The sequence below is a fragment of the Haliaeetus leucocephalus genome, unplaced genomic scaffold (genome assembly GCF_000737465.1).
Source record: "Haliaeetus leucocephalus isolate CR32 unplaced genomic scaffold, Haliaeetus_leucocephalus-4.0 Scaffold240, whole genome shotgun sequence".
In the NCBI taxonomy this organism is placed as follows: Eukaryota; Metazoa; Chordata; class Aves; order Accipitriformes; family Accipitridae; genus Haliaeetus; species Haliaeetus leucocephalus.
The window spans coordinates 6,025,613-6,047,872 of NW_010972676.1; the positions used below are offsets into that span (position 1 = coordinate 6,025,613).

The 22,260-nt window shown below is 42.5% G+C and overlaps 1 protein-coding gene across 1 annotated transcript in view; it reads right to left on the reverse strand.

The window, feature by feature from the left end:
- EPHA4 (EPH receptor A4) overlaps positions 1-22,260 on the reverse strand; it is a 104,894-nt gene that overhangs the window by 43,754 nt on the left and 38,880 nt on the right. Inside the window, exons 3-4 of the mRNA XM_010568269.1 lie at positions 18,369-18,524; positions 2,710-3,048 (exon numbers count right to left, since the gene is read on the reverse strand). Coding sequence (XP_010566571.1) covers positions 2,710-3,048; positions 18,369-18,524 — 495 coding nt within the window. The remainder of the gene's footprint in view (positions 1-2,709; positions 3,049-18,368; positions 18,525-22,260) is intronic.

Sequence of the window (22,260 nt, forward strand, 5' to 3'; positions counted from 1 at the left end):
ATTTCTCATTGCTTTCTGTCCATCTCCAAATGCATACCTTCTATAGGGGCTGGCACCAATGCAAACAAACATACAAATATTCAGATTTCTGGTTCTAACATCAAAAACTGCATTCTAAAATTTCTCCATATTTTCTTCAGATTATATGGTTACATATTTGGAAGGTCAATTTGAGACTGCTGTTAAGAGGAATGATTTCCTGGTCCCTTACATACTTATCATCCCTACTGAATTACCTAAAAGATGCACCTCTTACAAACAATTCCAGCAAATTCCCCAGAATACAATCCAAAAGTTTTGCTCGTATCTAAAGCACTAAAGAACCACATTAACAACATTTTTTTTTCTATCAAATGTTAGAAAGCACCATCATAGATAGCAAAAACAGTAAAGTCATTTACAGATTTCAGTGTTGGTAGTTTCATTTTTATTAGCAAAACAGGGAAAGAGTGTTATTAAAAGAGGAGCTTGGCTCTAATCTGAATTTAGGAATTGCTGCAAAGAAACCAAGGTAGCTTTACATTAGCGTAAGAAAGATGCAAGGTCAAAACCAAGTCTGTGGCAGTGCTCTATCATGACATGATTTCTTTATTATGGAATATAGTGAAAGAAAATGAGTGGCACAAGAATTTTAATGCACCCCAGACACACATTTACAATGATTAAACAGATCAGTACTTGTAAAACCCAAGGGTCCAACTTTATAAACCTTTACTCAAGCAAGCAGTTTCACTGAAATCAATGGCATTATTTGCATATGTAAGGACTATTTATCTCAGTTGAGATCTGTAGGTTTAGGCTACACATTTCTGTTTAGATCTTCTATGCAGTAGAATACACAAAGTCGTATGAAGAATGGAAGAACGCCAGCACCTTGGAGTTAATTTTCATTTGTACCAGTACAGTTTTCTCCAGCCCTCTGAAGCATTTGATAGACTGGGCATGTTTCAAAATTGGAAATGTTGGCACAAATACAAATTTCCTGATGTGAAGAACTGCTACTCATGGATAATAAACAAAATCAATTTTTATTTGCATATTCAATCAGATTTTGGTTTGCATATTAAAGCATAAGATGGTAGAATTTTCACACGGTAGATGGATCCCAGTCACTTGTTCATGCATATATGCATCTACTAATCCTTACACATGCCAAAATAAGTCAGAAATACTCTCTTTGCTAGGCATTCATAGCACAAAAACACTGTCCCTGCTGCTGTTCTCAACCTTCTCTTTTCGTATAGCGTATGACAGCATTCTCCCGCGATTCTGTAATAGCCCCTGTTCTCTATTAGTCGTCTTTTCACTAGGCAAAGCAATAGTTTGAATTTTTTAATCATAATTTACAAGGGATGCTGTCAACTGTATGCGTAAAGAACAAATAACACTGGACCGGGTTTTCAAAGAAGCTTCAGTGTGGACCTGACAATTTTGCTTGTAACTGTCACTGCAAAATTGAACGTATCTCTCACTGTTAATATTGAAGTGTTCTGGACTACTGCTAAAATTTGTAGATTTAGACTATGTGTACCTGTTTTTCATGCGCATCCACTAGGAAACAGAATTATATATATATAGTCCAGTACTATCAAAATACACAATATTAATATTGTCTCATATACCATAAATCTAACAATAAATGATAAACCCGTAAGCTACACTCTAAGGTGCTGAATGCCTGCAGTGTCTGTGGGACTTGAAGGCAATCAGCGCTGTGTGCAATTAGATAACAGGTTTGACGGTCCTATAGCCAGTCTGACAGTCTGGATATCTAATTTGCATATAGAAGAATATCATATTCAAATGTATATAATTTTGTGCATTAAATTAAAAATTCAACTGCAACCATGTGCTTGCAACCCTAGCTAGCTGCAAACAAGAAATGTTTTCATGTAAGTAAAGAAAAAAATCATACATATGATCACCAAAACTAAACTTCAATCTGTGGCAGCAGCCTTTACTAGGTCGAGCACAGGGGACTAAAAAAAAGTAGAACTGCCTGGAGTATCTGAAATAATCAGGTATAAACAGAAATAGCATTTCGCTCTCCTAGATGAGTGAAACGCAAAAAATCAGCCAGCATGAAGATGAAAGCTCATATAGGATTTCTAAAGTAATGTCAGCTCTGATCAATTGAAACATTGTTAGCAGCAGGTTAAGGAGGTATTTATTTAACAATGGGACAGAATCTAATTAACTTTGCAGGAGAGGAGAAGTAGCAGGCAGGCAAGTGAGCACCAACTCATTCCTCATTTTGAATCTCATGCAGCCCATTTTGGAAGGGGGCAGAAGCACAGTCCCGTGCTCCCCGAGTGCATGTTTTGCCCTTGGTGAACACCAAGGGCATATTCGTGTCCATGGGCAGGGTCTCCCCCACGGAGGGCCGAGGCCCTGGTGGTCCTGGCTCCTTCCCCTCGCATCGCCCAGGGCAGCTGTGCTGTTCTGCTTCTGCAGAATGCCTCCCAGCGTCCCCGCAGCATGCTGCAGCAGAGCTCTGCTCCCGGCTGCAGGAGTCAAACCCTCCTCTGTTTTTCTAGCTCTTAAGAATTTAAGCTATCCATATAAATAACCAGAAAATAAGGGTTTGACCCAGTTCCACATCTCAGGGCTCCTTGAATTCATTTGCTAATGCTAAATGTAATGGAAATCACAGCTTTCCTAAAAATCAGACAGAAGAGAGAGGAAGAGAATTTGTGTTTAGGTTCCTACCTGCTTGGTTAGTTGTCACAGTGACTGACACTGCTTGGTCCTGGCTGGGATTTTGCTTGGACACTCCATTCACCGCCCAGACTTCAAAGGTGTAGTTAGTGTGTGCCAGGAGGTCAGTAATGGAGACTTTGGTGGTTTTCAAGCCATTCTGCTGGGGGCTGAAGTGCACACCGCTGCCGCAGGACCGGCAGCGGCTGAGGTCGCTGGCACCGCACCTCTTGCACACCACACTGTAGGAGACGTCTTCCCGACCACCTTTGTTCTGCGGGGGGCTCCACTCCAAGTTCACCGATGTCTCATTGACATTGGAAATCAGGTTCTGGGGAGCAGATGGAGGTCCTAGAAAGAGAAAGTCCACATGTTTTTAGTAACTGGGAAAACCTTACACAATATCTTCAGACTTAGGGTCCTGGGTGATAGGGAGCATGTGCAACTCTCAGTTAAGTCAAGGACAACAGAGACCACACAGAATTTTACTTCTCTGTGTTCTTAATAAAGGTGAAAAATTGACTGGTGAGTCAAACTCTGATCTCTTTATTTGATGAATTAACAGTATTTTCCAGCTTTAAATAAGCCTGAAAGCCCAGCATTGCAATTAAATGAGTGGGGTTTTTTTTACTTTCACTATTTATACTTGTTATGAAAAACTTAAAATTTATATATTTTACATTCATTTTTCCATGATCTCCCAAGCAAAGCATCAAATGCACAAAATCCTGATTCACTTGAGACTTTTAAGGTCCCCTCGTTACCTACAGGCAGACTCTCATTGAAATTGTTGATCTCCCGGTATTTTTTTCTTAAGAATGGAAGCGCAATATTTACCGGACAAGTTTATGTCAGATCGCATTCAGTGAACACTGAAGCCCATCAAGCAGGGAGCTAGACATGACACTTTGGGATGCAGGAAGGAGATTAGAGTAGAAAGCCGGACACAGAACTAAGGCTTTAAAGGTGGGAGAGTAAAGGTTACAACAGAGGAGTGCTGGAGAATGTGAAAGAATTGGGGAGGAAAATATGTGGAGCAGCTGAAAGATGAGCCAATACAAGAAAACTGGTCAGGAACAAGAGACCATACAAAAAGCTTGGAAATAAGACTGAAATCAGAGACGCAAGGTCAGCTCTTGCACCACAGGGACAGGAGACTTTAAGATTCGTAAACACGCTGCCAAACAGCTCCCAGCTAGTTCCAGCACAGAGACTATGGGATTTGGGGACAGAGCCGAAAGCAGGCTGGGGAGGACCTCCCTGGGCAGGAGAGGGGTGGCAGAAGTAGAGTAGAGCCCACAGGAGGCAGCTCCTCCCCGCACCTCCAGCAACCCACTGGGACTGTAATGGTCAGTTCTGCCCGACTGGGCAAACTGCCTCCAGCAGTGCCCTGCCTCGCTCTGTAACCAACACACAGGCAGAAATCTTATTTATATGCTTAAATCCCCACAGGCCCAAAACCAATAAACACACTGAAAATGCAGAAGAGCTAATCCTGTGACTCTTAATCTAATTTCAATGCAGTCGAGGTGAGACATGCTTTTTGTATCCTTAAATTTCACAAGAATGATTTGGAGCAACCCCATGAAACAGATGGGTATTTTATACATCACAGAAAGCTTCCTTAATCATCAAAAGACAGTCTATTCTGGGGTAGAGCACAAGGGCACTCCGACTACTCATGCAATACTTTGGTACAGGACATAAGGTATATATACATATGTATTGAGTAGAAATGAAACAGAGTGAGAACGAAGCTTGCAAAATGTAATGATCCAAACAGGAATACAGTAAAAATAGCAGCTCTTCATAATTACTCATAGTTAGAACTTTAAATACAAATATTACCAGAAAAATACTGGAAATAATTTTGTAGAAAGTCACAAATTCAATTTTTATTCAAGACACAGGAAAGCTTGTGAAAGCTTCTTAAATTTTATCAAAATACATTTGATGGTTGGAATTCAAAAAAAGTTCAGCCAGATCTCCTGGCAGAAAAGGAAGGGAAAGAGAAAGTCCTGGCAAGTTTCATTCCAGGTTTTCCATTCCTGTAACTTGTCAAGTGTTATGGAACTGGAAAAAAATTCAGCCAGTACCAATAGTTGCATTAAGTGTATAAACAAATCAATCATAATCTCTAATATGTCAAAGGCTAAAATGGGAACCAAATACATTATGGTGAAATTATGCTGAAATTACAAAGTGACTCAAGTGTAGCAGCGAAGAGGTTAAGCCACTGAGAGATGACTATGGTGAAGATTAATTCTGGCTGCCTCGATTCATCAGGTGCATCTAGAAGGGAGCTTGAGACCTGAGCACACTATGGAAGACAAGGTTTTGAGGACTGCATCACATCCTTGGGTCCGTGCTTGAAGCCGCCAGGATGCACAGGACTTTTATTTTAGGAGATGCAGGTAGGTTAAGAAAAGAGTCTTAAATTACATAGAGGTCAAATGTATCTACTTTTCTTCAGTACCTAAATGAAAGGCCTCTGCTGCAAGAGTAGCTGAGCAAGGACTGTTTCTCTGTGCTCACTTGAGAAACACGAAATTAATATATTCATTTTGAAAAGAGGGAAATCCTCCCTTCCTGCCAAACCTTTGAAACAGTCTCCGAGATAAATCGGAACTGCCAGGTAGAATTACTGTGAGGAGAAGAGACAGCCCAGGCCAGCCCCTGTGACGAGGAGCCCTCCTGCCTGCTGCACCACTGGGCTGCCACTCATGACTTTTATTTATACACTAGCAACGTTTAGGACTCCTAAGGACAGAACCGTTTTACTCAAAGATCAGTCATCAAACACAGTAAGAGATATTTCCTGGTCAAAAAATGCTTAGAAACTGGGTTTAGTCTCTGTTCATCACATGGAAACTTAGGTAGAGAGAGATGTGGTGAGACAAGGGCACACAAGACATGCCTTGCATATCTGGGCTCCCAAGCCTCAGCCCAGTGCCTCTGCCCCATAACCAGCTCTCCTTCCCGCAAAAGCTGGGTTTGCCAGCTTCCCTGGGCAGGAGAAAGCAGTCTCTGCTTAGCCTGCAAATACAAGAGCCTCCTTTTCAAAAATGCACTCCGAGTGCAATGAGGTGGAAGACACTCCTGAAATCATGAACTCAAGCGGCAGCACAGGAACCGCTGAGCAGCAACTGATCTAAACCCCATCTACCCCAAAATTCCCCAAACTGCCTCACACCGGGGCTCTCCAGGGCAGGCAGGTGCACAAGGTGACAACATTTATCCCTCCACACTGTCAAGGAGGGAGGAGAACAAATAAAAACCTCTGGCGGAAACCAGCAGCCTCGATAGACTGCAAGCCTAAGCCCACGCTGTGCAGCGAAGGTCTGACCTCGCCAGAGCGGCTGCCAGAGCCGATGGGAGCTGAGGATGTCCGTCCTCCCAGGGGCCGTTCAGTACCTGGCAGCAGCAAGCACTGTACAGAAACTGCTCCTGTGGGAGGCGGCAAGAGCTTTACAGCAAGAAAAAGGCATTTTCTTACAGAGCGTTCACTTGCTGCAATCACACGAGCAAGAGCATCGACTCGGAGCACAGCCAGGAGAGCTGAGATAAGGTGGTGCCAGTGCAAACACCTCCCCTCCCTGAGCAACGCCCAGCTCTGGCAGGGCTGCCCTCATTTCAGGGAGATATTTGTGAGGCAAAGTACTCCACGTGAGGAAGGTTCATACTGCCACAGTTACGGTCTGAAAGAGGTGCCTTTTAGCTCAGATACAGCAGCCAGTTTGGGGTTAAACTCAGACTTACTCTGATGTCCATTAAGATATTTTCCAAGGCTCTAGGTCCAGTTTCACATGGGAAAATGTGCCAGAATGAATCAAGCTCCTCAGAAGCAAAAAGTCAGTAATTAGTATGTGGGACAGGGCATTGCAGTGTCTAAACAGAGACGCAATGAAGCGGAAAACCAGGGAAGCAGATGCTTGCAGGTCACAGAGATGAGTGCACCACCTCCAGCATGAAAAGGAAGATGCGGGGGAGTCTCCAAATGGTGGGCTGACATTACAGTGAGGGAAAAGCAATTTCTTTTCTTTCTGGAGCATAGTCATCAATGGAGCTGTTGGCACGGGGAGTGGGGAATAGTTTCAGATTGATGGGCCTGGTTTCAGATGTTGAAACACAGGGCGTATCTGCTCCTTCAATAGTGATCAGGATTTGCTTTGTTTCTGACAACAGAGCCGCTGCCGATAGATGAGATGAAAACCCTTTCAGGGCCGTGGCAGGCTAGAAACGTCAGCGCTGTTTCAAGATGAACCCCAGCCAGCAGAATCCCGCAGGGACAGTGTTCTGCTGGCCCGACCGCCACCCTCACGCAAACCCTCTGTCCTCCAGCAGAAAAATCTAGCTACGGGGCAGATGAGAGGGGAAACAAGGAGCTGTGCCACTGAAACTGCTGCCAATGTCTGTGATTTTGCCCTGAACCCCAGGATTTACAGCATTTTTCTTATAACTCCTGCTGATGAAAGCATACTATTGCACAAGCCATTCAGCACTCTGGAAGCATAGAGCTAATACTGCCACACAGCCCAGAAGAGCTTAAAAATGTCACAGTCCCTACAGAAGAAAAAAAAAATCTATACATTTTTATTTTGTAAAACAATTTTAAAGTTCATTTCATGATGTTAGGAAGTCAAGTGCTCTCACTTTCCTTGTCCAAAACAACAGAACTTGAGAGATGGATCTGCAGAGCCGCTCCCATGTCTCCCATTGGGGGACTGCAAAGAGGACATGGTTTGATCTTGGGGCCTTAAAGTTGGATCCCTCACCCAGCCCATTTACCAGCACCATGAGGGGACACGGGGGACTCCTCTGTGGGAACATAGGGAACGGAAGTTTTTAATTTTATTCCCTCCTGGGGCTCCATAAATCTTGCTTCACGATAAACCCATCAAAATCAACTGAGCCATGAAGCAAATGGAAAGGCCCTGGGTGGAGCAGTTCACTGTGTGTGTCAGGGCTGAGGGAAACACTGAAGAGTCTGTTTAGCAATAAATAATCTTTGTCAAGCTAATCTTGCTATCTTCCTCAACCCTCCTGTTAGATTTACTTAAATGTATTGGGCAATGCAGGTTGTTTGGCTTTCTCTTGCTGCAATAAGCTATAGCCATTATATCTCTCTGTCTCTTTCACCCACATATAGACAGATCTGTCTGTCTTAAGGACAATGTTGTATCCTATGCCAAATGAATATTCAGGAAAACTAGAGCTTTTAAGGGGTTAATAGCATGAGCATTACTTATACTAAAAGGACTGATGTATTTTAGCACTCTTACCACAATCTCAGGCTGCATTTTAACTTTTCATCCATCAATATTTCTCTCCTTCCCTTCCTACAAAATACTCAAGTTCCTCTCCACTCAGAAGCCTCCAGCACGCCACTGCAAGTCCGGTAAGAGGCTTGATGAAAACCATGACAAGGGCACATATCAACACCTGACAGGCTCCCTCCTGTCTTCCAGACCACAGGACGTCTCCGTGTGCCAGCTCTCTGTGGATCATAGGTCTCTGTAGGCATAGTTAAGGAGCTTCTGCGATTCACACCAGGGATCCAGTCTGGTCCGAGGACTGAAATGACTCACATACAGCTTCTGCAGTGAAGACCCTGTAATGAACTCACTATCCAGGACTGAACTAGCACCTGTGGGGTGCAGATGGCAAGGGGCCATGGCTGTGAAGTGAAGGCTGCAGACTAACACAGCGCATAACGACATTTCATCAGTAAACTGTTTATTTGCAAGGAAAATAATATTTTGCATTTAAATCAGCTGCCCTACACACTGAGGGACCATCAGAGGTTGTTGGCTCAAAGTTTGCCTGTTGTTTGGATGCAATCCTGCTGAGGAAGTTATCCCAAAGCCCCTTTCTTCCCACCACCACAGGATAATAGTACAACTGTAGGAGGTTAAACCTAGCGGAAGTGGCAAAATTGTTCTGCCAAGAAAAAAGAAAATCTATCCTGAATGCAATGAACAATTTCAAAGGCAAATAGCACAAAGATGATTAGCTGCAACTGAGTGAATATTCCTGCTGCCCTCAGGGATCGGTCACGCCCAGACCTCCATGCATGCCAAAGGGAAAGGACAGACACCAGGACCCTTGGCATGCCCATGGACAGGGTCTAACCAGGCTGCACCAGGACTGCAAGTTCAGCACCGCCACCAAGCCACGAGCCCAAAGGAGAGCATCTCTCCCTTGACAAACTCCATATACCACAAACCCATGTCAAAGGGCATGCTGCAGTGGGCTCCCAGACATGGAGGGACTCCAGAGAGACAGGCAGACAGGCACAATTTGTCAGGCATGCAGATAGATTCCAACCAAGTCAGCCCACCCTTCCTCCCTACAGCTGTAAACCCAACCAATCTACACAACTGAAAAATACCTCTGGAAACTAACCCTGGGATCTGAGGGCAGAACTGTAAGTGCACTGTGCTGGGGAACTGTATTTAATGGTTATGACAAATGTTTTAATATCCCTGGTTTTACATCTTCCTTTTTTGTTACTGATCTGCCCAGCAAGGTGCTTCTCTAAAAGTCTCTGTGGGTGTATGCAGTAAATTCAATTACAGTTTTCTACAACTGGACCAGACAGACTTGTTTGACATAAAGAATACTGTCTTCACTAAACCAGTTAATTTAGTTCAGCAACAGTGTATGGTTAGGAGGCGTGGATTAAAGGACAATGAAAGGAGAAGAGAAAGAAATGATTCCTAGCAAAACAGCTCCCGAGTAACTTTGCTGTCCCATAAAATGACAAGAAATAGAGGACCTTGCAGCTTGGCTCTCTGCTGCCCCAGGTTGACAGGATGCCAGAATCCCACTTTTAGACAACTAGCAGCTCCAAATTTTGGGCAAACACCTTTTGTTCACCAAAGCTATAGGCAAGTAGAAAAAAAAAAAAAAAAATTCTTTTTCCCTTTCTCAGTGGTCCTGTGGACAAAGCACTGAAGATAAAGTTCTGGGCTTTGGTTTGGTCAATTTTATCAGACCTGAGTAGCAATTATACACTATTTTCTTAGGTTGAAAAACAAAAACATCACAAAACAAACCAGAAAGCACCTCAGCACAGGGTTCTGACAATTAATGCCTTTAAAGTGAATTTAACACTTAGGAGAAACCCACTCTGATGGCACCCAAAATAAAGCTCTCTCTAGCCACACAGAGCCACCTGCCTGCACTCCCCTGTCTTAGCGTGTCCCCTGGCAGCAGGCTCCTTACCAGGAGCTTCTTTTTTTGTGCCAGCTTAGTCCTCAGCCATTAACAGTGGTAGTGAATTATTTTGGCAGCAACATTACCCGTTAAGGACTAAACTGATAGTATCAGTATTTGGACTTTAACCACACCTGTTTACTACTAACCTATGGTATGGTTAATACTTATTACTTTGAAAGATGTATCTGTGGGAGGACATCTATTAAAAATGCAAGCTGAAACCCACACTATCCCTGGAAGTGCTAATGGAGATATTTCAAATATATACCCTCCAGAAGGCAAGCCTTCATTATGAGCATCCTGTCAGTCACCAGACCAGTGCATTTAAAATGTACCCTCCTTTAAAAAGAAAGATGCTTTCAAAAGATATGTATGTGACTAAGTAACAAGCAGGATGAAGCTTTTGAGCCCTGGAAGGAGAGAATGATTAAAAAAAAAATTTACTCAGTCTGTGTGTGCACGTGTGTAAAACCACATTTCTCTATCAGAAAACGGATGTCTCTGCAGCCAGGGCAATGGATAATTATTTTCAAGTGGGCTGTCACCCTGCATTCAGTCTGCGTTCGCCTGACAGTATGAAATCAGAAGGAAGCTTCATTGGCAATTCCCACCAGACATCAGAAAACCTCAAGCATGTAGAAAAGACTTTTATCTTCTTTAACCATTCCCACACTCTCCTTGAGGAAAATATCACCTCCTTTTTGAGGCAGAAAAAGTAGACCTTAGCTTGATAAGGATTAAAAATTATTCTAACAAACAATAAAAATAATATAATAACCTGCTGCTGTTCAAACCTTTCTAACTTCACCCTCAAACTGAGAAAACCCTATAAACATACTGTTAAATGCAGCAGAGTGCCAACTATGGGTGTTTGTTAAACAAAGTCAATCAGGCAGACCAGCAGGCTTCAATGGGCTTTGGACTGGGACTGACAAAAGGATCCTCTTCATGAGCCTGCTCCAGAGATGCTGACCCTCTTCATCTCTGGTGATTTCAAAAGGAACTCAGGGTATTCAGAAATCTTGAGCTAATTTGCTACATAATAAACAAGATTCATACAACAGGGAAGGTTGCTATGACTCACTGTCATTTAAAAGGAGCCTAGTATGAACTGGCCTGTTTTGAATCAGCAACTCGGCCTTGGCTATACTACAGAGGAGCAGTTAAGTCTTTGATAAGTTGCAGGAGCAGCAGGCACCTGGGAGTAAGCATCCAACTGTCTAATAGCAAGAAAACCTAACTAGAAATGCACTATCAGAAGCGGTGAAAAGTTTAGCACATCTTCTGCTATACAAGCGCTGAAAGCCAGCTTTTGTGTACGACACAGCAAGAATAAAGAGAACAAATAAAAAGGTGTAAAATAGAGAAGATCCGTACAATGAACAACTCCAAAGATCTTTGGAGCATATCTACAGAGAGCAATGAAATGTCACTGGAAGTACATCAAGTACCTTTGAAGGGGCTAGCTCAGGCCCTAAGAGGCAGTACGACTCTGCTAAGGCTTTTAGTTGTGTTGCCAGCCTCACCAATGTGACCATACTGCTACTCTCTCAATAAGGCCTCACGATGCCGTCACAGTACGGACAGCCTTTAACAGTTCTAATCAATACTCTTTAACTTGATCATGATCCTAAAATTCATCTCCCTGGAGGCAGAGCTGAGTGTGAAACCACAGAGTTTACTATTTCCAGACTGGACGCAAAGAAAGTAATTATTAAATAATCAATGTCTTTAAACTCTTTAAATTCCCTCAATAAAAGCGGTGCCAGGCACAGCCTTCAAGAAAAAGCACTTTGGCCTCCTCTTTCTGTCTCATAAAGCTTCATTAAACCTGTACAACTGTGGAGCTGTCAATAACGTTTCAGCATGTGAGCCGTGAAGCCCTTCAGATAAGCCTTTTTTGTTGATCTTTAACCATCTGAAAGACAAGTTATAACAGAGTAAACACCTGGGCTGCGTAAGTTGAGGCTTAGAAATAAAGCCCACACTTTCCTGTGACAGTTGTGTATGTTGCTGCCACTAATTGCTTCTTTTGGCAGTTGTGGACAGGTCTCCTGCTGCTGTGCACTAATTTACACAAGCACTGATAGTTTGGACAACCCTCACTTCTTGTCTGCCTGGCTATTCCTGACCATTTATCATTATAGATTATGTGTTTTTACAACTGGTGAGACCGAAGTCAACAGTCTGTAGGATGCAGCAGCCACTTGAAATATCAGTCATCTGCTCTATTTCCACCTTCCTTGTCCTTTCTGTGCACAGTTAGCATTACAAGTGGGTTTTAATAAGGCAACTGATTTGGTAAACAATTCTTAATTTATTTACTTGGGCAAGACTCCTTTGACTTTAGTGGGAGTTCTGCCAAGCTAGGGATGTTGGACCAGCGCCAATGATAAAAATGCTCATTTTACTGGCACGTACGATTTCCTATTTACTTGCCAAAAGAACCCTGGTTACCAGCTTCACAAAAGGCTTTGTTCATTTCACCTGGAGAACAACCCAATCGATACTTCCTCTTCTCTCCAGGCTAAGGCAGTTAAGAGAAGGGGTCCAGCTACCACTGGCAGAGGTGTGGGAAAACTGATGCTTGCAGGTGCCATGCCTGTGGGCTCTGGGTTTCTCTTCCAAAAACCGTCATATAAGAACATTTCACATTGCCATGTATGCTGAGACACGTTACTGCAGCTACTCTAATACGCTGTGCTGCAGACAATATCACCTGTGTTCACTCACTCTTTCGAGATAAAAAGAATTATTCCACTGTGGATACCAGAAAGTTATCTGACAGTCTGACAGAAAAGAAATCCAACCAGAAAAATAAGTTGTTCTGTCATTGGCCCAACTGCTGAATTTCTTATTCTGTTAGCCCTCTAATTTACTTCAACAACTCTACAGAACTGGGTCCTGACTAACCAAATCAAAGCTCCCACTTAATTGAGTAAATGTCTCTGTTAATTTAAGGCTCTGGCCAGAAAATCAGAAGACAGCTAATAAACAGTTGCTGTATTTAAAGGAGCCGTGTTTTTAAGTCTACTGATTATGAACACACATTGTCAAATTACTCCCGTCTCTTCTCTTCAAGCCATAACCACTCCCCTTCTTATTCAACATTTTCTCAATTCCTTCAGCCTGTCACCATAGACGAGGGGAGACAGCCTTCTCCTTTGAGATTCTCATCACTCACAATCCCTTTCTCTCGGTCTGGCAGCGATGGATAGTCTATTTTCCCAGCCTATGAGGAAAAGAAAAATCATTCTCTCCATACTGCCTACCCACTGTTCCCTCTGCTCTTGCAACTGCCATACTGCACCTTAAAAGGATTCTGATGTACTGTTTACATAATGAACAACCTTATAGGATGTTTTCAGAACAAAATAATTTATTTAAAGTATGGACACATATAAAGAAGTGGAAGAATTATTATGTCATAAATTTAACTTCTGAAGATCAGAGGCTGAAGTAGTGCCAGAACAAGTGTGCAAACCCTGGGAAGGAAGCATGGCAAAGCCAGTGCAAAGTTACCTACAACATACTAGCCAGCATGACCGCACGTTGTACCCTACTTTCTTATTCTTCTAAAAGCTAGAAAAGTGATAATCAGCGTCCGTCTGGAAATTTAGAAGAGCACAAGTTAAGCTGAAGGAAAAAAAGAGCACATTTGTTTATTTAGAAGTCTAAGCAATCATAATAAACATATGCTCAAATAATCAGCTCCTGTGTAATTACTCATTTGCAAGCACAGTTATTAGGTAGGTAAATTCACTCTTTGTTAAAAATGCAGGTCAAATATTTATCTCTGAGATATATTAAATGCAACACAAGATTGCACTAAGGGCATATATTGGACTGCAACATTTACAAAATTGAAGTGTTTGGACCTTTCAGACCTTTTTAAAAGCCTTGACCTTGGAAACAAATAAGGACAGTGTTTTTTAATGTGCCTTCAAATTTTAACACCACAGTCACACAGCTCTAGTGGAATCCACATTGAGTTTCCACTGTAGATTGCTCATCATTTCATTATGGTTCATTATGCTGATAACTGTCAGAAAGCATTAGAAGCAGGAGCCTTGAGTAATAGCACTGAAATGGTAATTTAAAAACAATATACTTTCTGGAGGAAATACAGCAGTGCACTAAATTCAATTAGAAGAGGCGAATGTAAAGACAAGTAAGTGATGTTTGCTGTTTGAAGTTAGGCTTTTCGATTTCTTGATAACCTAAACTGGAGAAAGCCCTTTTAAAGTAGGCACTTTTCTCTTGCATCTCACTAAATTTGCTCTCATTATCTCTAAGCTTCTCCGGTATAAACTGTCCTAAATGCAACCGTTTTAGAAATATTTCAGGCCACGCCAAAATATCAATCAATCAGTTACTGTTTGGGTGGCACAACGGACTAAATTATTCAGGGTCATTTACTGAGACAGATTTCAAGCTGGACAGTCTATGCTGGTAATCTCTCTTTTGTACAGGGCTCCCAATTAAAAATCATTAATAATCTGAATTGAACAGACAATATAAACAATACAAAACCATCCCATTCTCACTCATAATGTGAGCATTGTTTGTTAAGAAACAGTTAGAGAACCCAACTCATTAACGGTGGGGACGCAGGACCAACGCCCATTAACTTGGGTGGGAACTGCACCTGCCTGTACCAGGCTGCATTTCACAGAATATCTCCATAAGGAGAAGGAAATTCAGAGATGAGGACCATGACTGAGACATTGTTTTCCAGCCTCATGGATTTGTGTGTTGGTAAGGCAATTTATTCTCCATTAGATTGCTAACCTTATGGAAGGCCCATCCTCTCAGCAAATACTGAAATATAACAAAGGTCTGACTAGTTGCCTTAACGTTACTTTTGCAATGCTTCCAAAAGGGAAAGGCATCCACGTTTTCCACAGTTTGTGGTCAAGTGTATTACAGGTCAATCATACCATCTCCATGCCCAAGCACACAGCTGACAAGGCCACTGTGCTTCAGAGTTGAAAGTCTAAATTCCTGTTAGGTCAAAGCAGCAGATCCAGGGCGGCTCTGCTCCTCAGTGGCGACAAGACACGTGGATGATTATCCCCATGAGGCAAGCATCAGTAAGCACGTGTGTGTCACGGTGTCTCTGCCTGGCCTTCCAACACAGCCCACTCCACCATCTCCTACGCTCACATCCCACCACATTCTGCTCTTACTTGCACAAGCTTTAGGCCAGACATAACAACTCACTCTAGCAGAGCTACAACAGAGCAGAACACTAAAATCAGAGTTTGAGTTATTTGTTTAGACTGGATGCCTGGCTTACCTGAAGGTTAGGCACAGTTTTTAAAACTCGACAGTGGATGGAGATGTCAGAGAGTGCTGTTATAGAATGAGAAAATTCTGGAGCACCTCTCCTGACCAGCACATCAGGAAGTAGGTGTTGCTTTTATTACTTACCATGGGAACTGCGAGAAAGGAAAGGGAAGGGAAGGGAAATTCTCTGATTCCCTCTCATCCACTAGCACAATCAGGCTAATGGAAAGTCATAACGGTCTTCCTCCCCCAACCTAGAAGGTGAGATAAGTGATGAGGCCAGCCAGTTTATTACTAAAGGAAATCAATAGCCAAGGGTCAAAGCTTTACAGAAACCCATCCTAAGAAGGCTGAAGTTCTTCATCTTAAAGAGTGTTTAGAAATAATAAAGAAAGGATCAATCTGCAGTCCATTCCAGGTGTTCTCTCCATATTACCCAATGTTACTTTTATTCACCTGGTCTAATAGTTCTCCAAGTGAACAGAAACCTGATTTTACAAGCCAGTGGAGCAGAGTCTATCTTTTTGCTAGAAGAATGGATCTCAGATACTGTGTTTTACTTCTTCATTAGTGCACCGTCACACTGAGCGATTACTATATGCAGGGCTGAATGAGAATACCAGGGTTAAAGAGAGCATAATGAACAAAGAAGGTGACTGATTATTATGGCTGTCAGCACAGGGGAATTGGGTTTGTCACCTGGTTTAACCAACTGGTAAGAACTGATTAGAGTCTGAATCTGTCTGAAAGAACCTTTGATGTTTACGCTCCCTTCTGTCTCCACGTCTTGTCAGGAAAGGCAAACAAATGGGGTGCTTCTTCCGGAGCGGCTTCCTTCAGCAGAGGCCCTCTAAATACCTTCTGTCACTTGCCTCAAGTGCATGGGCAGAAGGCTACTCAGAATGAGGAACATGGCAAACGAACAGCCCCCCAGGAGCCCCTTGCACCCCACTCCTTGCGCAACGCAGAGGCGCACCACGCACACCGGGCTGCATTTTGTGCCTGTGCAGGTACCACCATCGTACCAACGTTCAAACACTGCTCAGGCAGACCTCGAAGAGGGGATATTAGCAAGCACAGCAGTGAGTGGGGGAGCAAAGCTGCCCCACAAGCCAGATCAAAATAACCTCTGTGTCTTCCTTCACCACGGATCACAGAAAAAGAACCCCTCAAGCTACAGGAAAATTCAAAGCTATGAAATGGGACCTCCAGAGACAGGCCTGTTTTCCAAGACCAGGTGTCCGTGGGATTGTGGTGTTGGCTTGCCTCTGCATGGCAAGTCCTCCTGGAGTGCTGCAGAGATGAAGACTGAGGCTAGCACCATGGCCCTTGTCTTTTCTTCTTCTCTCTTCATATTTTCAGGGTAAAAGACCAAGATCAGGGACTTCAACTTTGACTGACCTCCGAAGACAGGAATGGGGAAGGGTGCCAGAAATAGGCCCAAGACTTGACAAAAAAGGGCTAAGCTTGCAGGGGTATATTTTGCAATACAAGCAAACACACATATCATTTGCTCACAATTCCCCCATCTGGAAGTGTTTTGCTCTCTCCTCATACTTCACTCACTGCACATGCCTATATAAATTCAACCAGTTGACTACTAATTTGATTTCAATTTGGTCAGGATATCACTCACCAGGACCAGGGCTTTGTGAGAAACTTTTGCTGGTATAATGTTATTTAGGGTGTACCTTCTAAACAATAGTTTTATTGCTGTAAAAAGACATTTTTCCTATCAAAATAGTCAAGCATTATATCTCCTAGTGTAAACTATATTATAAAAAGTATGTTTCTACCCACTTCAGCAGGTTTCACAATACAGTTAGATCTCCATCCCCAGTCAGTGTTTGGCAAGGGATATACGGACCTCACTGCTTTCCTACTAAGCAAAAGCAGCTGCTCCTGGCTATGCCCAGACCTCCTTAACCACCACCCAGCAAAACTCACAGCTGAAAAGGAGGAGATCAGTGAAGAAGAGCTGGAATCAAGGGGGTGTGGGGAAGGGATGAGTGCTGGCTTAGTTATGGACATACTTTGGTTTTGCCTTGTAAGGGAGAAATTAAGATTTAAATAAATGTGAGTCATCTCTCCAAAATTAATTTGGAATATATTAAAATGTTACAAAAGAAATATCCTAGCCTTCTGTCACTCACAGACACACACACACACACATGCTTTCCACATAAATATACAGCTGAACTCCAAAAATCTGGAAGCGTTTCCAATAGCTTTCATGAAAAGCCACACATGGATATCCCCTGGTAAAATACAGCCCTTTCACTTACTGTTTCAAACTGCTCTGCTCCTATAGAAGTGAAAACCAAAGAACTAGATGATCATGATTTAACACCAGGGCATGCCTGGAATCCCAGGTCTTCAGCTGCGTGAGGCGTTAACCAGCACATAAGACAAGGAGCTGTTCCAGCAACCCCGTGGGTGTGCTCAGTGCACTATGCCTATTGTTCTGCCTTCTGAGGGCATTTTGGTGGAACTAAAGCAAATTCCATTTACTGTACATGATGTCATTATCTACAAAGGATAAAATAAACCATACTTTGGGTGTTTGTCTCATTAAGGCTTAAGATTTATTATTACCACACCTTTCAGAGGAACACTTTCATGTTCCTAAGGGTCACCAGCTATATTTTGAGCAAATTAGATATATAATGAGATTATAAATATGACCTATTTACCCTAGGTCATACAATTATGAGAAAAGCTTTCACAATTTCTACAAATATATTTAGAGAGATGAAAGAAGTTGTGATTTACTGGACAGGTCCTCACACTGGAACTTAGACCGGTATTTTATTTCCAACTCTGTCACTGAGGCGTGTGAGTGACTCCTCTTTTGCAGCTTTCTCTCCTCCCAGTCTCCTGACTTGTTTAGACTGTAGGCTCTCAAGGCTCTCTAACAGCGCAACCATGCCGCTGTTAGGAATTTAGGGCTGAGAACTAATGCTTTCTCTCCCAGAAGTGTGAGCCAAAATACAAACTGTGTCTGCAGAGGGCTGTAAGAGCTACTGAATGCTGCTCTCAGAAGCAGGACACTTCTTAGAGACACAGATCTCTGGTCAGTATTTCCTACATGGCCAGTGAAAGAAAGACAGGAGAAGACATGGATGATAAAAGAGGAAGAGACTGTTCAAAGACCAACTTACGAGTGCAGGGCATGGAGGCGGCATCATTTTCAGCTCGGAAAAAGCCCCGATCGCAGGTGCAGGAGGTAGAGCCTTCCCAGATGGAGTAGCTGTGAGGCGGGCATTTGGCACAAGCAACATCTGTCGAGAGAGCCTTGTAGTATCCGATTTTGCAAGCTAGATGGAGGAACAGGAAGGGAGAATGTTACTTGCCCAGGCTGTGATCATAAATTGCTAGCTTACTTATTCAAAATCAAGGCAGGAGACGTTTCAAAGACATCTAATGATGTCCTCTTAGCCCCAGGTGAAGAATTAACAATCATCACACTCTTAATGAGTAATCCTATGTCAGGGGACACCGATTTCTCATTCCAACAAGAGCCATTTTAAAAGCTGGACTGGAGATGGTAAAAAAAATTATACTCTTCTATTGACACTGCCAGAAAATCAGCTGCCTCTTTGTGCTTACTGGGGAGTTGCATGTTGCTTAACCCATGTCCACCTGCATTCACACACACACACAGCATGACAAAAGGGGTGCAATTGGTTTATTCTATGACCACTTAAGGAATGGCAGCTGACAGTCAGACACTGCCAATTTTTAAGAGGGAGTGGGACAGGAACCCGCTGGGATTGGCAGCAAGACCCCCAGCCTAACATGCCCGGAAATGGCACAACTCCCTCCTGGCAAGGCAGGATTCATTTGGCTCTTTCTCCCCAAGGGAGGAAACCAGCAACGCTCTCCCTTCCTTGAAGCCAGGGCATAGCAGTAACTGCACGACTCCCACCAGGTCCCACATGCAGTTGGCAAGCTTTTGGTGACATCATCTTCATAAATCCAATGCTTACACGAATGGCTACTTTTACATCACTTGGAAAAAAATCATTAGCATCATGAATAACACATTTTAATAGTGGCTAACAGGTATGTCATCCCAGAAATCTCTCCCTTGGCTAGAGATAAAAGCCCACCATCATCACTGGCTTTCAGCACTATGGAAAACAGAGAATGTACCCAGGCACACAAACATGTAAAAAGGAAAGGTTATTCCTAGTATTTACTGTGTGACTCATTCTCACGTCTCGTCATTTATCACCTATGCTACCTTTAGGGTTCCCTTGCTATGCACAGGCTCCAGTATGTGGGGCACAAGCGTCAGCACAGCCAGGGTTTGCTCTTTCTGTTTTACCCTTCCCTTAGTCCCCCTCATTCTTTCCCTCCTTCTTGTATGAAGCCCTCCAATGGGAAACGGAGAGGGATTTTAGTAACACATTTATAAAACAGCAAGTTACTTCACTCTTATTAACCAAAGCCATTTATGGAATTTCCTTAACGAGTCCTAACTTTACAACGTGCCGTGCACCATCTGTAAGAGTGCTGGGAGATCAGTCTGCGCTTTCACTCGCTCTGGCTGTCACTGGACCAGAGCATCTTATAAAAACACATTGCTAAAGTGACTAAGATTTATGCTTCCAGAGTTTACATGCATCGCATTATTAGATAAGGTTCAACTTCCAAGGTGCTTTTTAGCCATACTTCAAACGGCCTTGGGGTTTCAATTAAAATCAGAAACCACAGCTTTGGCAGGAAGAATCACGGGGGTCAAACCCAGCCTCCCCACGTCAGAGACAATTAGTCCCTGAACACAAATACAAACCCACTGGGTATGACCTATCAACCAGGCAGTCACAGTACACAAAGGCAACTCGTATAAAATAGCTTATTCTGCTTGTGATGTGAATTGCCCAGGGGAAGAAAAAAAAACCAAAACCAAAACCACCACACACATGGAAAATTACCTTTCATTTTTTGATATGATTTTCAGTATCTGGTGAGTTATACTATCACTACATGTCCTCTTGTGCCTGGTTTAACAGTAGCAGCAGTCGAGTGGCAGATGCTGATCTGAGATATTATTCCCAGTTTTCACTGGCACAGCTCAGATCAGAAATACACCTAAGCCTGTATATGACCACGACAGACACCAATAGGCAGAATCTTGCTATCGTATATAAAGACAAGGCATGGAAAAACAGAATACAAGAGGAGATCAGGCTGATTGCTCTTATCCACAAAATTCTTCCTATTATTCAAAGTTTGGGTTTTTTTTTTTTAAAAAGAGTAACCTCTAACATTACTGCTAATATGAACTTCATAGTTCACAGAAATTATTAAATGAAGAGCTGTCCTTAGCATCTTCCTAGTATTAAAATACTTATATGATAAACAATCTAGTACAAGGCTGAAGATCCTGCTTGGGCTATAACGTGCTGTTGGAATGGTAGTAAAATGTCACAGGTAAAGATTTTGTGACCATTGCTCCTCCTCGTTTTCTTTTCAGACTCAGCTGTTTAAAACGGAATAGATGGATTCAGTGGGTAGTGCAAGGTCAACAGCCTGTAATTCAAGGATTATTTTTTTTCCTCCTTGTTTCATGCACTGTATTTTGTTTTCTGCTATATTAAGTCAAGATCATTAATATTTCAAGACCTGAAAAAAGCTCTCCAAATGCAGTGGCTGCTCCTAAAGCACGCACAGCCATTTTGCTTCAAAAATCACTTGCTCCTGAACACTCAGTTTTCTTCATTTTAGTGTGCTCAGAGATTCACCACATTTCAGCACATGGCATAAAAGGACATTAGAGAATGTGTTGCATTAAACCAGTAGTTCTTTGCCCCCAAGAGCTCCATGGTACCATCACTTAAAAATTCTAATCTAATCCTGTAAAAACTGTTCTTAGCATGAAGTACTGCTGACACACCTATTCTAACCAGCGCCTGTTAAGGCTACAGATGGGCTTTTTTTGAAGATTAATGATTTAGTAGGCAAACAAGAAGCCTGTACAGAACCTGTTCCCTAAAGTCTTTATTGCTTGCTCATGACAAATCTTCACGCGGCTGCTTTTCTAGGAAGGATTTGCTGGTGAGACCCAGCATGAATAGGGTTCTTAACACAGTTTTTGAAAGATACCATTGTAAAAAGATTAGTTCACATGTGCAATGCAAACTTTGAATTCAGTTCCTTAGCTTTTCCTTAATTAGTGCTTTCTGATAGTTTGGGTTTGATTTTTTTTTTAAAGAGAGAAAAAAAGTCTTTTCTCACATTCAGATCACCCACAAGCATGACAATCGTGGTTACAATCATCCGCACTAGATCCAAGGAAAATTCTCAAACAAAACTATTTTCAGCATGAAAAAATTTACAGTTTTTCCTCAGAACAAATATAATTGATTTTAAATGGGCATCAGTTTGAAATAATTATGCTGATATCTTTTGAGTTCTAATGTTAAAATCTATTTGATTTCTATTTCTCTTAAAGTGAGACAGGATTTGTCAAATATTGATGGCCATTATAGAATCATTTAGGTTGGAAAAGACCTTTAAGATCGAGTCCAACCGTCAACCATGCCCACTAAACCATGTCCTGAAGTGCCTTGTCTACGCGCTTTTTGAATACCTCCAGGGATGGTGACTCCACCACCTCCCTGGGCAGCCTGTTCCAATGCCTGACAACCCTTTCAGTAAAGAAATTTTTCCTAATATCCAACCTAAACCTCCCCTAGCACAACTTGAGGCCGCTTCCTCTCGTGCTATCACTGGTTTCTTCATAGAAGAGACCAGCACCCACCTCACTACAACCTCCTGTTCAGGTAGTTGTAGAGAGCGATAAGGTCTCCACTCAGCCTCCTCTTCTCCAGACTAAACAACCCCAGCTCTCTCAGCTGCTCCTCATAAGACTTGTGCTCCAGGCCCCTCACCAGCTTTGTTGCCCTTATTATTATAGGCCTTTTTTTTTTCTTTTTTTTTTTTAATTTACCAGAACGATATATGTTAAAACTGCAAAGGTGCTCTGAAGAATTATGGAACTTCAGTCAAATCTGGATGTAGATTTTCTCAAGCTGTTTTTCAAAC